At 39.6% G+C, this 15788-nt stretch overlaps 1 protein-coding gene across 28 annotated transcripts in view; it reads right to left on the reverse strand.

Moving 5' to 3' along the window:
- Positions 1 to 15788, reverse strand: part of TNIK (TRAF2 and NCK interacting kinase) — a 408234-nt gene that overhangs the window by 24137 nt on the left and 368309 nt on the right. For all 28 annotated transcript variants that reach the window (XM_077990083.1, XM_077990077.1, XM_077990073.1 and 25 more), the window contains 2 exon segments: positions 8356 to 8485; positions 1808 to 1969 (listed from right to left, as the gene is read on the reverse strand). In XM_077990083.1, the coding sequence (XP_077846209.1) occupies positions 1808 to 1969; positions 8356 to 8485 (292 nt within the window).

A 15788-nucleotide genomic window follows, 5' to 3' on the forward strand; every position in this document is an offset into this window, starting at 1 on the left:
ATCACTGTTGTGACAGAGCTTACCTCTCCCTTTCAGTAAAAGCAATCTCCTATATTGACCACATGATCAATATGAAAGGCTGACACAATTGGCAATAAACTAAGTAAGGAAGCCTCCACAGCAGCACTTTATCCTGAACACAGAGTCAACCCAAGGGACTTTCTCTTGGGAAGGAGAGCTTTGAGCTCTTCTACTCTGGCCTGGCGATGCAAGCGAATTGGTGTTGGCTCCAAAAGCTTTAAAATCATTAATTCAGGGATGATTTTATGCTGGAATTGAAGATATTTCATTCCCATGATAGTTTCCTTAAAATAATAATTACATTTACATCATTATTTAGGGACTTTATGAGTATATTAGGTTTGTGAGCAATGTACCTTGAAGGCTTACTTTAAAAAAGGAATCTTGGGCTTGAATGGCACCATGAAAACATGATGTCAGAAGTAAACGAGGGAACAGTAAACTCAATATCAGGGTTTCATGTCACAATATTCTAAATCTGAGTTTTGCTGAATAAGCTACAATGTCAGTCATGTCCATTCCTTCTTGTCCTTTCACATCACAAACACATCTGTATTCAACATAATAAGCACATCTTTTTTGGATAAATATCTTTAACTAAAGGTTGTTTCACTTTAGTTTTACTTTTAGAGTTTTATTTAAAAATAAAACCACCATCCAAGACCTCTAAACATGTAAGGAGAAAACCACAAAGATCTAATCTGATTTAATTCAAGATTTTTCTCTCCATCCTATGAAACCAAAACCATTTCATCCTCCTCAAGGTAGAATTCCCCCTACCAAATAGATCACTTTCACATACATGTTCACTTTTGATCTTTAGAAGATGTCTGTGAAAGAGGTAGGGCAGGCAGTAACATTTCCACATAGAGCTGGGGTAGCAGCAGAATTTGAACCAGGGTTCAATCTTATGGGGTCCTCCTTTGCACCAAGAGAGGTGTTCAGGCAGAAAATGCCCACACAGCATGAAGTTACAATAAGATGCTGTGCTTTGCAATATACCACTGTGTTCTTTTCCTTGGGGTATGCAAAGCTCATCTACACTATAACTTTATAATTCAAAGGGTGCATCATAAAAACTTAGTGTGTGGACAATGTCAAAAATAACAGTACATGTGCTTTATAAACACATTTAGGACTTTACGTGTGATTGACAAGACTATTAATGAAACATGACCACACACTGTGAACTCATCCAACTGGTGTCAGTCATCAGCGTCTATGGGCACTACCTGCAGATTGTGTTTATTCAGACTTTTTCCTGGGACTGTTTCTATACAGGAAAGGTAATACCTAGTTTCTTCATTCTCACACAATTTTGAATTTATGAAGATGAACACTTTAAGAACTTATCTATTTATTAAATTTTATTTTTCATAAACAAATCATTTAAACTGTTTTATTTAAGTCATACTTAGTTTGACTAAATTAATGCAAATATAAACCTCAACTGTTGTCCTTGAAATCTGTATAGCCTGAAGTTTCCAGTTCTGGTCTTAGATCTGTCACAAACCAGCCATGTGTCTTGGACAAGTCACTCAACCCTCTATGAACCTAGTATACTCATCTGGAGAAACAAGTATTGGTTCAGATGATATCTGAGAACTTTTCACTGTTCTGCTTCCATGATTTCTCCATTTGAGTACCTGCACAGGCAGCTCTATAGTAGAAACCAACCAAACAAGTTTCAAGGAGCTTGGCGAAGCCTCATTCTTGAAGAGATCATGGTTTTAGAACCCCAGGAAGGAGAGCAGAACTGTCATGCCAGCTGTTGCCCAGCACCTACTTCAGTCCCAGAGTCCATCTCCTGGGAATGGGTTGAGACGCGCCCCAGTCCCTCAGTTGGGGTTCCAGCTGGAGAATGACTCTGCTGCACCAGGTCAGGGAGGTTGATGTGGCCAGCAAAGCCATTGCTGTCACTGTGGCCAGATCGCTTCTCTCCAGACGTCTGAGGGAGCACAGCATGTGAGAGGAGTTAGAGAGGGGGGGAAAAAGGCCAAAGAGTGACATCAGCCCTTACACGGCATAGGCATACGGGGCTCCAAATAGACCCGCTAGGGTGCAAGAAGGTGATATTCAAATTTCTATTTTACTTAAGAAAACAAAAAAGAAAGTAAGCTTTGCCAATATTTGGTTTATCAATTGAGCCTGAAGCCTTACGTTCCTGCATGAGGTATAGACAGTGGTCACATATGGCATGGGGTCCCATGTAAAGGGGGAGACGCTACAAAAGGGAGGGACTGAGCAGGGCCCACACTTGTAAACTCTTTTGTAGTGCTTGTGCTGTATGTACCTGCCACTTAATTATATTTACAGATCATATTACCAGGTTATAATGAAACAAACCCACACAACAGAGAAATGACCTAAAATGTTGCTGAAAAGAAGCAGTGTGTGTGGAGTACTCCAAGAAAGTGCAGAGACCATACTTAACTCACGGGGCTCTTTGTCATTCACAAGGTCAAAACAATGATTAACTAATCAGATCTGACAGGAGTTCCAAATATATTGACATGATCTAGAATACTATTTGAAAATATGGATTTACAACTACTATCTACATAAATGTTTAATGTCTCAATAAAGAACTATGGTGCTTTGTGATGTAGGCAGTAACAAAATAAAGTCATCATAACTAGCAAAGCATTTGAAACATCACTTCTAGTAACCCTTTTTAATGTCCTTTAAAGTTTTTTTTTTTTTTTTGAGATGGAGTCTCGCTCTGTCACCGAGGCCGGAGTGCAGTGGCATGATCTCGGCTCACTGCAACCTCGGCATCCCAGGTTCAAGCAGTTCTCCTGCCTCAGCCTCCTAAGTAGCTGGGATTACAGGCACGTGCCACCACGCCTGGCTAATTTTTGTATTTTTAGTAGAGATGGGGTTTCACCATGTTGGTCAGGCTGGTATTGAACTCCTGACCTTGTGATCTGCCCGCCTTGGCCTCCCAAAGTGCTGGGATTACAGGTGTGAACCACCTTGCCTGGCCAAAGGTATTTTATAATGTACATAATGTTAGTGCAGTAGAAAAAAATGTATGATTTGTGAATAAATACACTGTATCAGGTGAGATGCTCTATAGTTTTACTGATAGGATTACATGACCTAACAAGTTTGGAAGCCATTGCTCTGGAGAGCAGTCTCTGCCAAAAAATCCCAGGGAGGAAAGGCAGGATTAAAAGACAACTCTGGTTTCCAAAAGCCAGTGCCCACATTGTAGGCCTGACTAGTGTTGCACTTTTTAACTTTTCTGCAACTGGCTCACTGAGGATTCTTAGAGCAGATCTGATTAAGTAATGATTTCCCTCTCTGTCTTTTCTTTCATTCATTCATTGACCCAAAAGTTTTTAGTTCCTACTAAATGTAAAGCATTCTACTGAACATGGAACAGCTGGGAACAAAGCAAGCACATTCCCTACCCTCTTGGGGGCTGGCATGTGCAAGGTTTCATGCTGTTTCTTTGACCATCTCACCAGTCTGGCTTTTTATTTCTGGAGCTTGTCATGGATTTACAATTACAGCTCTGCACCTGCCTCTGGCTGGAAGTGAAAGGAGGCACTTCTTTTTTTCTTTTTTTCCTGTTTAGATGAAACAGACTCCCAAGCTCCTGTAATGGTGCATGTAATTGATGTTTCAGGAAGTTTGAGAGATAACTGGAAAGCCTAGTGTCCTCTATGTTTCTTGGCAACCTGCTCCTGGACTACGGCTGTCCTGGAGAGGGTTATTTTCTGGATTCATTTTGTCACAGTGGCCATCAGTAGCGTGTATTAGTGCCTATTCTCAGAGTTGAGCATTTCCTTTTCTAAATGACATTTAGGAAGTTCAGTCCTAATACATCTTATTGTGTGCTATTTTATGTGTACTGGGCAGTTTCTCCTTTAACTTCTGTTCAAATACTGAAAAGCTTTTAAACATTTTCCTCAAACTTCTCTTTAGCATAAACCACATGTCATCTCTTTAGAAATGTTTGGCTTCTCTTGTATCAGCAGCACTCTTTCTCAAGCAAAAAACTGATGCAGACACACTGGTTATCAAAGAAAGACTCAGAGAGGCTAACAAAGGGAAGTGGCTCAGATGGTGAGAAGCTTAAAGGAATCCTGTAGTATGCTCTGAATCCGCCCACTTCTGAGTCATCACCTTTTTGTTCACTCCACCAGCACCTTATTAAACACTTTCTGTGTGCCAAGTACTGCACTGGAAACACAAAGACAGATGTGCAACACCCTTAAGAACCTCATTAAGAGAACCTCAATAATATCTCATCTTTATCTCTCACCATTCCTGTGGGGATTGGCACAAAGATGTTCCATGTACCAACACATGCCAAGTACTGCGCTAAACACTTTATATATGACATTCCATCAGTTATCTTGCCCTGAGTGACAGGGTTCTAAGTGGTTTGAACCTAGCTGTCCTGTGGCAGAGCCCAGGTGCTCTGGGCTGCACTGTTGTATTAGGGGCCTACTCCTGGTCACAGCTGATTGAATCAAGGGTGGATGCCCGAGCCAAGAGGGACCAGATTCCCACTGGAATTCAATATGAAGCCCTAGAGACATGGGTCAGTTTCTGCTGGCAGCTGAACGGGGATGTGGTGAATATCTTTCAATGGAGGAAGTGGAGAAGTGAAAGCAGGAGCACGCAGAGGGAGAGAAAGCCCCTCTATGAAGAGAGAAAAGAACAAAGGAGAAAGTGGAAGAAAGCAGAGATTAGGGTAAGGAGAGACAGGCAGCAAGAGAGCCAGAGACCTGCACATGAGAAGCTGCCTGAGCTCTTGTCTGTCCCAGTCCTTCAAAGAGGCTCAGCTCACTTTTACCTTTGGGTTCCTTCCATGAAACACCCTAAATCTTCCTGTACTCCTCTATTTCTGATACCTACCCTCTCCCCACTTAATTTTTTTTTTTTTTTTGCTTACTCTGTATTAAGTGGGTTCTTTTACTCATTACTTGTAACCATAAGAGCCTTCATGATGACAAGCTAGTGTTCTGGTTCAGTGAGGAGGATCAACACTGAAGAGATATCAGCTGATACCAGGAAGGTGCTGTGGATGAAGGTCCATGGAGTCCCAGTAGAGGCTTGTAGGAAATAAGGAAGATTGAGAACAGGGACCTGCTTGGTGAAGGGTGGGCAGCAGTGGAGAATGCAAAATACCTCTTCCAGCAGATGAGCTTCCATTCACAAATGGCAGCTCACAGCTGGTGTGGTATATTCTAGAAGTGAGTAAAAAGTGGTCCTGTGGGGCTCTAGGATAGGGATAGGTAGAACCACAGGGGTAAGGGTATGCACTACAAGGGGAAATTTGTGCATCTGACAAGATCATGAGTGTTAGAGCAGTATCTTCTTACAGAACCATCTAGTCCACTCCATGACAGTGACAAGTTGAGTGAGTCCTCCTATAGTTCATCCTGGAGAAATGTACTAATAGCACCGTATAAGCTAAATCTTATTACAATGAGTTTTTATTTTATGTTCTTACTTTGTCAGGGATAAACTTTAACCTGCATTTATCTTGTTTAAACATGTATTTTTGGTAATTTTCAGCTCAAGGTTTGATGATGGTTACTTTTATGTGTCAACTTGACTAGGCCATGGGGTGCCTAGGTTAAACATTTTTTCTGGTGTATCTGTAAGTGTTTCTGGATGCAGTTCGCATTTAGTTGCTGGACTCAGTGAAGTAGATTGCCCTTTCCAAGTTGGACGGGCATCATCTAATCTGCTGGAGGCCTGAACAAAACAAAAGGCAGAAGAAGAAGGAATTTTCTCCCTCTTTTTCTTCTGCACTGGTTGAAGTGGGACATTTCATCTCATCTTCACCCAGCTTCCAACTGGGATTTACACCAACAGCTTCCCTGGGTCTCCAGCTTGCAGACAGCAGATCATGGGACTTCTCAGCCTCCATATCATATAGGCTACATCCTCACAATAAAGCAGTCTCTCGGCTGGGCGTGGTGACTCACACCTGTAATCCCAGCATTTTGGGAGGTCAAGGGGGGGCGGATTGTCTGAGCTCAGGAGTTTGAGAAGCCTGGGCAACACAGTGAAACCCCGTCTCTACTAAAATACAAAAATTTAGCTGGGCATGTGCCTGTAGTCCCAGCTACTCGGGAGGCTGAGGCAGGGGAATTGCTTGAACCCGGGAGGCGGAGGTTGCAGTGAGACAAGATTGCACCACTGCACTCCAGCCTGGGGGACAGAGCAAGACTCTGTCTCCAAAAAAATAAAATAAAATAAAAAGATAAAGCAGTCTCTCTCTCTCTGTATATATATATGTAAATATTCTGTTTCTCTGGAGAACCGCAACTAATACAGTTTGTTATTTAAAAAACCCACATTTGAGGAAGGCAGAATTGGAAATTGAGAGGACAAACAGATTTTGGGTTCCTTAATAGATCAAATTCCTAGATAAGACACTGGCAAATGCTATTTTCTTTCTTTCTTTTTCTTTTTTTTTTTTAAGACAGAGTCTCGCTCTGTTGCCCAGGCTGGAGTGCAGTGGCATGATCTCCACTCACTGCAGCCTCCTCCTCCCGGGTTCACGCCATTCTCCTGCCTCAGCCTCCCGAGTAGCTGGGACTACAGGCGCCCGCCACCTCGCCCGGCTAATTTTTTGTATTTTTAGTAGAGATGGGGTTTCACTGTGTTAGCCAGGATGGTCTCAATCTCCTGACCTTGTGGTCCGCCCACCTCGGCCTCCCAAAGTGCTGGTATTACAGGCATGAGCCACCGTGCCCAGCTGCAAATGCTATTTTCAAAGTGACAGGTTGTGGTCATAGAATACTGGAGTGCTATAAATAACATGGAGCCATTTGGATGTGGCTGGCAATGAACTGAAAATGTGGCTCCAAATGTCTACTTGGAGTTATTTACCATGTCGTAAAGACTCAAGCAAATTTTAAGCCACATTAGAAATCGGAGTCCTTTTATCAGGAGTCAAACAGCAACTCACTCCAGAACATTCTCCCTCATGTTTTCCTAAGTGGTAAGTTATAGGGATAGAAACCTTCTATACTTCCATTGAAATTATCCATTAACCACATTAAGAGATTTATATACCAGCACTACACAGTGTCAATTTCAGCAGCCAAGTCCATTTTTTCATTTCAGGCATATGTGAAAGGACCCTTTAAAGGCTACTTGAAAGATTCAACAAGGCCATAAAATGAAATTCTAGCAAGTTGCTTTGTGAACTAGTCTTTCAGTTATAGCCCCACTGACAATTATTATTTCAAAGGCCTTATTCATCTCAAAACTACAGTTCCTTTCTTTCTTACAAAAGTGAGATGCCCTTTGCCTTTCTGGAGAGCAAAGTCTGCTATTAGAATTTCCCAACTCTGTCCTGGCTGAAGAGGAAAAACAGATGACATATGTTTATGTTTCAGAGGGAGGACTGGATGGTGATAACAAGTAAAAGGAGAATTCATTTCTGAGAAGAGAGTGAAATAAAATAAAATGGTTAACATTTATTGAATGCTTAATTTACTAACTCAATATCCTCAACCATCTTATAAGTTGTATGCTATTATTTATAAAATTTTATAGATGGATGCAGGGAGAGGTCAGGTAACATTTGCCCAATGTTCTCAGCCATTTCTTTCCTTTCAAGTAAATATCTGCACTCAAACTTGCATGGTGATGATGAAGTGAAAAAGAAGAAAATACTGATTTTAATTTGTCAGGGTCTTTCTGGTTAGCATGGACACAGTGGGGAGTTACTGCATGTCAGAAGGACAGATGAAAGGGAACATGTGCCACCCCCAAAATGAAATGATGTTCCTAGAGTTTTAAAAAGAATTCAACCAAAGTGCCAAGGTACATTTTTAAAGTAGATCTGCATATTTCTTTGTTCTTTCAATAAAATAACTTAATGGTTCTTTTAATGTTAATTTAACTAGATAAGATGATATCATCATTTCTCAGAACCATTGAGCATTTTTTATACAAAATCCACAAAGATAAAACCATAGGCAGAAGAGACATAACAAGGCCAGTGATGCTATTCAGAGAGATCATTCATTTCTGTTTTCCTGTTGTAGGAAACATCTGAGTTTGCAATTTTATATCCTCAGGCCCAAATTCTATATTCTGATTTGCATAGCTCCTACTTTCCTACTGAAGAATTTGCACTAATGTAATTAAGTCACACTGCCAAAGCTTAGAAGAATACAGGAAAGAAGGCAGCAGACAATTAAAATCACTGAACTATTTAGAAGCACAGGTCCTCCCTCCCCCAGTAATTCCCCATACTTAAAATACATGTCATAGACTTTCTCTGTGAAAGCTTTAATGTAAAAACCACTTAAGAAATGGCATTTCCTCTACACAGGTTTTATACCAACTTACCTCTCTAATCATCAAGGTTCCTTCTCTTGAAATACTGCCACTGAAAGTGTCTGCGTGAGAGGTCTCTAGCCCATGCGTCCCCACCATTCCCACATTGTACTGCTCGTTGCTCCCTGGAGCTCCTGTTGGTCTGAGATGAGAAGGAACAACATTCATGGCAATGTAGCTTTAGGAAATATCTGTTTGCTGTCCATATTCATTATTCGTGTTATGGTAAAATACACATTTTAATAACATAAAATTTACCATTGTACCAATTTTAAGTGTACATGTCAGTGGTCTTAAGCACATCTCATATTAATTTTAATGTTTGCTGATGTCTGGACTGGCCCCACTTTTGCAGTAGCCCCTCTTGACCTATTCTCTGCCCAGTAGCCAGACTGAGCAAGTGTTTGGCTTTACATGGCAAAAACACTGAAGTTGGCACCAGGAGTCACCAGGCTCTGCATGATCTCCCCTGACCCCCGCCTCCTTCTTTGAGCAGCAGACAACCTGACCTGCTTTTATACATCCTGTTCCCTCTGCCTGGAAAGCTCTTTCCACTCTGGCCTTGGTTGGTTCCCTCTCATTCATCCTACATGATGCTTTCTGTGAGAAGTCTGCTTTTATCACCTATGTCTTATCCCAACAGCCTCTCTCCTTTTCTCTTCACCCTTTTTCCTTAATAGTTCTCATCACAATTTGCAATTATCTTTTGAATTCTCTCTTTCTCCTTCCCTCTCATTGCTTGTGAGGGCAAAATCCTTGTCTCTTTGCTCATTATTATTACCCAGTACCCAGCCTAGAGTTGTCACTTACTAGGAATGCAAAAAATAATCATTAGATCCATGGGCTTTATGCTTCTATAAATATCTACTAAGAACATTCTGGCTTATTGGGCATCCATAAACTAGGGGCTTTAACGTAAACAACATTCAGCCTCTGTAATCATCCTGCATGGTGGCATATTTATTTTCAGTTCTTTTCTTGCTATCGTGTTTACAGTATAATGAGAGAAGGCAACAGGATCTCAACATACTCCCTGAGAACACAGACTGATGTTTCCTGTGTCCTGTAGCACACAGCACAGTGCCAGGGCTCAAAAAGTGATGACTGACTGCCCATAGTGAGCTTCCCTCTCATCAGGAGTGCCTCATTTGCATGACACAGAATTTCTCTGATTTAGGAGCTCAGGGGAATTGAGAATCGCACAGGTCATGCGGCTCAACCACAGGTTGCGGTTGGTACAACATAGCTTCTGGAAGAAGGATTTTGGTTGTTAATGCGATACTTGCTGTTCTCCTTTTGTAGCATCTGCCTCTCTTTTAAAGTGGGTTTTCTAAAAATAGGAAAGTTATCAAGGTTTATTTCTCTCTAGGCATATTAATTGCAACTTATATCATTTTGTTCTTTTATTTTCATTGTTACTTATATATTTAAAAATATCTCTGACCTCTTGGATCTTATGTAAGTCCAAAGAATTACTGGAATCTTCCATCTAAGAAACAAGAAATACACAAGATTTATGATGTCTCTGGGGCAGAGAAAGACATATTTCAAGGATTTTTATCCATAACAAACAGGTGAAAAGATGACAGGATGAGTCCAGACAATAAAATGTATAGTGAAGAAGCTTACATTGCAATTACTAAACTGGACCAGTGGATTGAATGAATCTAAATATGGGCTAGAACTGATGTGTTTGGGAAGAAATTCCAAAGAGGCATTTGCATTTTCAACATTTCATTCCTAGAAAGGAGCTTTTAATGGTGTTCCAGAGACATGGGAAAAAAATTGAATTCCTGGCATTTTGGTAGATTGGTAAATCATAGTTTTCAAAATATCATTTCTTCACTCATTTGTTTATCTTGTGTGTATCTTTCATTTTTTTTCTTGCTCTTCTTTCTCTCTTCTTTCTTACTTTGTGCCTTAGTACTTGTTTGGAACAAAATGATATAAAGCTGACAAATCAATGAAGTTTTTATCAAGAGTCTTCCATGAGGGCAGCCACTTTTCTTCTTTATCAGACAGGGATTCTTTGCTATTGTCAGGGGCTCAGCTGGCCTGGTGGCATCTGCCAGGCTGATGCTTGTACAATCAAGTTCTCCTGTCCTAGTCAGACCTGCTTCCTCTGTTACCTGAGTAACAGTTTTCTTGCTGGCCACCCCATCTTCAGTCCTTTCCCCTCATATCCACTCCTCACGGCTGCGAAAGTGAGCCTTCCAAAACACAAATCTGACCAAGTCTGAGTCACTCTTCTACTTTCAATCTTCAGTAGCTTCCCATCAACCACAGGATAAACTTGAAGCTCCTTACTGTGGCTTACACGCTGTCCATTATCTGGTTCTTGCCTGTCTCACTAACCTAATTTTTTAACAAAATCCTGCTCCAACTTCTAACTCTACCAGCATTTAACTTATAATTCCTATGCACATTATGCTAGAAAATCCCTGGTGATTTTAGCCTGCCCTCTCTACCTGGAAGATTCTTTTCTATTGTCTGCCTCCTTCTGGCTAACTCATTCTTTAAGCTATAGTTCAGGTACCTCCAAACCCATCCCAGCCTCACTGGAATGGTTTAGGTGGCTCTCCACTCTCCCTCCACGTTGCCCTTTGTGCATCTCTACCACTGCATTCAATACACAGTCCTGCAATGATCAGATCTCATTAATGTTGGTATTTTCAGTGCCAGGCATGGTGCCTGGAATGCAGGTAGCACATAATAAATGTTTATTAAATCGCTGAAGATCTTGGGTCAAGGGCTTTGTTTAATATCTAACAGAGATTTCATTCAGGTTTATTGTAAAAATATAGCTCTTCTGTGAATTGATGAGTAATTGGCTACCAGGATATTATTTGCATATTTAAAATGTCTTGAGCAATCAATGGTAAGTTTTGTAATTTTATGAAATTGGGTTCACTAGGATGTGCCAAAATAATTTTCTTATAATTGGGTGGTTATCATAGAATAACAAAAAATCCATTCAGATATGTCATAGAACTTTACAGGAGAAAGAGTTAATGTATACACATTTTAAAAAATCATTGAGATCAGAAGCTGCCAGGAAAGAATGTTAAAAACCGTGATAAAAGAATCTCACCATATTACAATTGTATGAACAACTTTAGTGAGGAGAAATGCGGGAAAAAGGCATTGATCTAAGTAACCTTGGAAATGAGTGGAGTCTGTAATACTAAAGGCAAGAGGAACTACACATAAACACTGTACATTCTAGTTGACAAAACTGTTTCCCATGAGAATACAGGTTAACAAATTTGATATTGCTATACAAAAATACTGGATGTGCACAATTAAGTAAATGGGTGGTTGATATGGTGTGGCTGTGTCCCTACCCAAATCTCATCTTGAATTGTAGCTTCCATAATCCCCATGACATAGGAGGGACCTGGTGGGAGGTAATTGAATTATGGAGGTGGGTTTTTCCTGTGCTGTTCTTGTGATAGTGAATAAGTCTCATGAGATCTGATGGTTTTATAAAGGGCAGTTTCCCTGCACATGTTGTCTTGCCTGCCACCATGTAAGACATGCCTTTGCTTCTCATTCACCTTCCACCATGATTGTGAGGCCTCTCCAGCCATGTGGAACTGTGAGTCCATTAAACCGCTTTTTCTTTATAGCTTTATACACTCTTAGGTATGTCTTCATAGAGGTATGAAAATGGACTAATACAGTGGTTGATGGCAGAAGCCAGGTTTCTGACTGTTGGAATGGGAATTTACAAATAAGCAAGTGGAAGAGGTCAGAGTGATCCATGTTGTTGTGATGGATTAGAGTTGGAGATGTCAGTATGAATTCACATTTAGCATAATATAGGTACAAATGGCTACATACAGAAATATTTGTATATACATGGGTTAATGTACTGTTAGGGAAGTGGCAATGAGAGTGATAGATAGGGCTCAGGCGTTGGATAACTGTTATCCTTTAAAAGTTGAGAAAGCCATGTTGTTAAGCATGGGGGCATGGATTAGCAGTTCTTGCGACTAACACACACATATTTCCTTGCTGTGTTAGCTGAGAGGGCCTAAAACAAGTGACATTGTAGTAGTAATGAGCATACTGGGTACCTAGATATTGGCTTCTAATATCATCCAATGAAAGGAATCAGGGTTACTGAAGAAGTGGCTGATTCCAGGACTGGCATAGGAAATATACAAAATGAGTCCGGATCGGAGCATCTTGTAGTGTCAGAAAGTAAAGAGTGTTCAGATGCACACACATGTACATGCACAACAATACCCAAACACAAGTGGTGGCATGTCAGTCGAAGAGGCACAGGAGCTAATTGAAAGAGCTCCCAATGGTCAAAACTAGAAAATTTGAGCAGCAAAATAAAGAAGTATTATATCCACGAATCTATACTGATATAAATGATGGAATAAATTAATAAATAACTAGAGGAGGCACATCAGTGCAGAAGAATTCTAAATAAATTATGTAGCTATTTTACCCTACAGGAGGGAAGCATGATTCCGCACTCCTCAAGTGTGGGCTGTACATAGTGGCTTCCTTCCAAAGGGTACAGCATAGAAAAAAGGAGAAATAAAAGAGTCATTTTACAGTGGTGAAATCTTCCCTTCTGGAGCAGGTGCTGGTATTTGAGGGAAGATACTAATACAGAAGGTTGCCTCTTTGGCTTGCTTGATGTGATGCAAATCAAATTAAATGCCTTTCCTTGCATTCTTTTTATCCTATAAAGCTTTTTTTTTTTTTCCCCCTGATTATAAACTAGTCCATGCCCATCATTTAATTGGGGATATACATAAAACAAAAATCTCCCATAATTATATTACCCAGAGGTAATCATTTCTATAATTTTGGTGTATTTCCCTCCACTCATTATTTTTCTATGCATGCAGAATTGGGAAATAGTGCAGTTGGTGAGTTAGGGAATATAAACTTAGTTAAGTGCACTCTCATAAGTTATATCTTATAAAATAAATGCAAAACCAGCACAGTGCATAGAAAAAAGCTATTGTTTTAAACATCGGAAACCACAGCTGTTTGTCCAAATGGCTGGTGCTCCATTTCTGAGAAGCTTTTCTGTGTTTACTTCATGGTGGGAACTGTGCTACAATATATTTTTGTTTTCTGCTTTAAATACATATAGCACAAAATATAGAGGTTTACCTTAACAAAAGAAAATAAAGGTAATAAGAATGTATATAGGAGGCACTCTGGCCCCCAAATACTCAATTCCTAAATAAACTATTGTTTTATAATGAACTTTTAATAGTATGAAATTTCTCAGGCATGTAACCATCACATTGTAGAACAGACTATATATATTTTATATGCAATATAAAAATACATATATTTACAAATTGAAGTAAACATACACACATTTGTACCCTTCGTACCCTTATTTTCTCACATATATAATCACATATTTTAAATGTTCTTTAACGATCATTTCCATCTATCTAAAATTTACCAATCCCTTAAGGACCATGTCAAGTCTTGCCTCCACTATCAGCATTCCATGATAGCCTCAGCTTATTATTTCTTATGTAGATTATAGTAATAGAGCCTCTGAATTGCTTTATCAGTCTCTAGTCTGTTCCCTTTTCAAATCATCTTGCTGAAATAATCTTCCTCAAATATAACACTGAACTCAAGATACATTCAATGGTTTCCAGTGGCTACATATAAAGAGCACATTTCTTGGTCTGATTTCACTAGTCCAGACTCCCCTCCATTCCATACACCATACATTCCCACCAAAGTCAACTTTCTGTGTCTTTACTTTAACTCTTCCCCCTGCTTGGGATTCTAATATTACCTTAGATTTTTAATCTTGCTGACAGTTATTTGCATAGAATTGGCTATAAACTCTTCTTCAAAGTCAGAACTTGCAAATTCAAATCAGTGCAATTAAATGTAAATTATAGTCACTGAAGACCCACTGTATGCCAGATACCATGCAATCAATGTGTTAAGAGCAAGAGAGATGAGTAAGGCGTAACCCTTACCCTGAAAGATATCATAGTCCAGAAAAGGAGACAAAGACACATAATAAACAATCCTGATTCAAGGCAGTACATGAAGATGCAGGAATACACAGAAGATACAGTGGTAGCACAGAAGAGGGGACAGGTTCTACCTGTGCAGGCGGGGCTGTGAGTAGGTGATTTCTAAAGGAAAAGGAAATGCCAGACAGAAGTGCAGCGTGGTCTATTCAGGAAATTTTAGAAAGGTGGGTGTTTCTGCAATGGGGAAGAAGTCCTAGATTTTCCTTTAAAGGTAGGAGGGTGAACACCATTAATAGCCTTCCAAAATATGATAGGGGACCTAAAACCCAAATGCTAATTAACATCTTTGGTTGTTCCTCCAAATATTTATATTAGCCTGCACTCTTCCATGTGTAATTTTGTCATTCTCCAACTAGCATATAAACTTTTGGAAGACAAAATCCAAGTACGAACTTATCAAATTTCTCAAAGACTTCAGCAAGGTGGCTAACACATAGAGTTTTAGCAATATTTTAATATCATGATTAAAATTCATTTCATGATTTAATTCCTGATACTTGCATGCTCAATGCTTAAAAGGAGTTGAAAACATCTGTCAGAAGAATTAAGCAATTCTGAGTCAAGACAAAAACTAAAAGGGCCAGCATGTTTTGCAGAAATGTTCTGGATTAGTGATTTTGCCTCTAGAACAATTTTATTTACTTTTAAAAAGGCAATTTAATGCAATTTGTTTCAAAATGTCATATTTTAGCATATTTACAGCTGTCAAAAACTGGGTCATCAACAGCAAAATAACCAGTATGGATTTTTCAGCTATGATAATTAGATTTGCCTCTTAGAATTGCTTGTATGTAATGATGTTAATCAGTGGATGACATTCCCTTTAGACTGGCCAGCCCTGCCTCTCCAGTCCCTGCTGAATTGGACAATAATTTGTGGCCTGAAATGGCTTCTTTTCTACATAGAGTGAGTGTGATCTGATATTCAATGCTAGTAGCTGAGCCAAAGAAATAGAGGTGATTGGAGTGTGAAGTTGGAAAAATCAGCATCTCATTCTATCAAGGTTGTAGCAGACCAGGGCACAAACACCTTGTGTTTACTAGGTGGAGGAATTGGGGAAACAACAGGGGATAACAGGTTCTTTCATGGGATCCACTCCAATAAGAAAAAAAAAAAAAAAAAAAAAAAGAGCTTTCCCCTCACCTTAAAAAAAAAGAGAAAGAAAAATAAAGACTACAATTACTAAAGAAAATATAGGTAGGTATAAATATTACATGTAGATATATTAAAAGAAAACTGCAAAGAGACTGACAGAAAGTATGTGGCAAAGATGTAGACCACAGAAAAATGGATCAAGTAAAAGAAGCCATGGAGGGAATAAAGTAGAAAATCATAACAGGGATATGTTTTGGAACTTTCTCTGCATGATTATCTGAGTCCTGATTTCTTTTGCTGGGATGG

This window comes from Macaca mulatta, chromosome 2, assembly GCF_049350105.2.
Source record: "Macaca mulatta isolate MMU2019108-1 chromosome 2, T2T-MMU8v2.0, whole genome shotgun sequence".
Taxonomy (NCBI): domain Eukaryota; kingdom Metazoa; phylum Chordata; class Mammalia; order Primates; family Cercopithecidae; genus Macaca; species Macaca mulatta.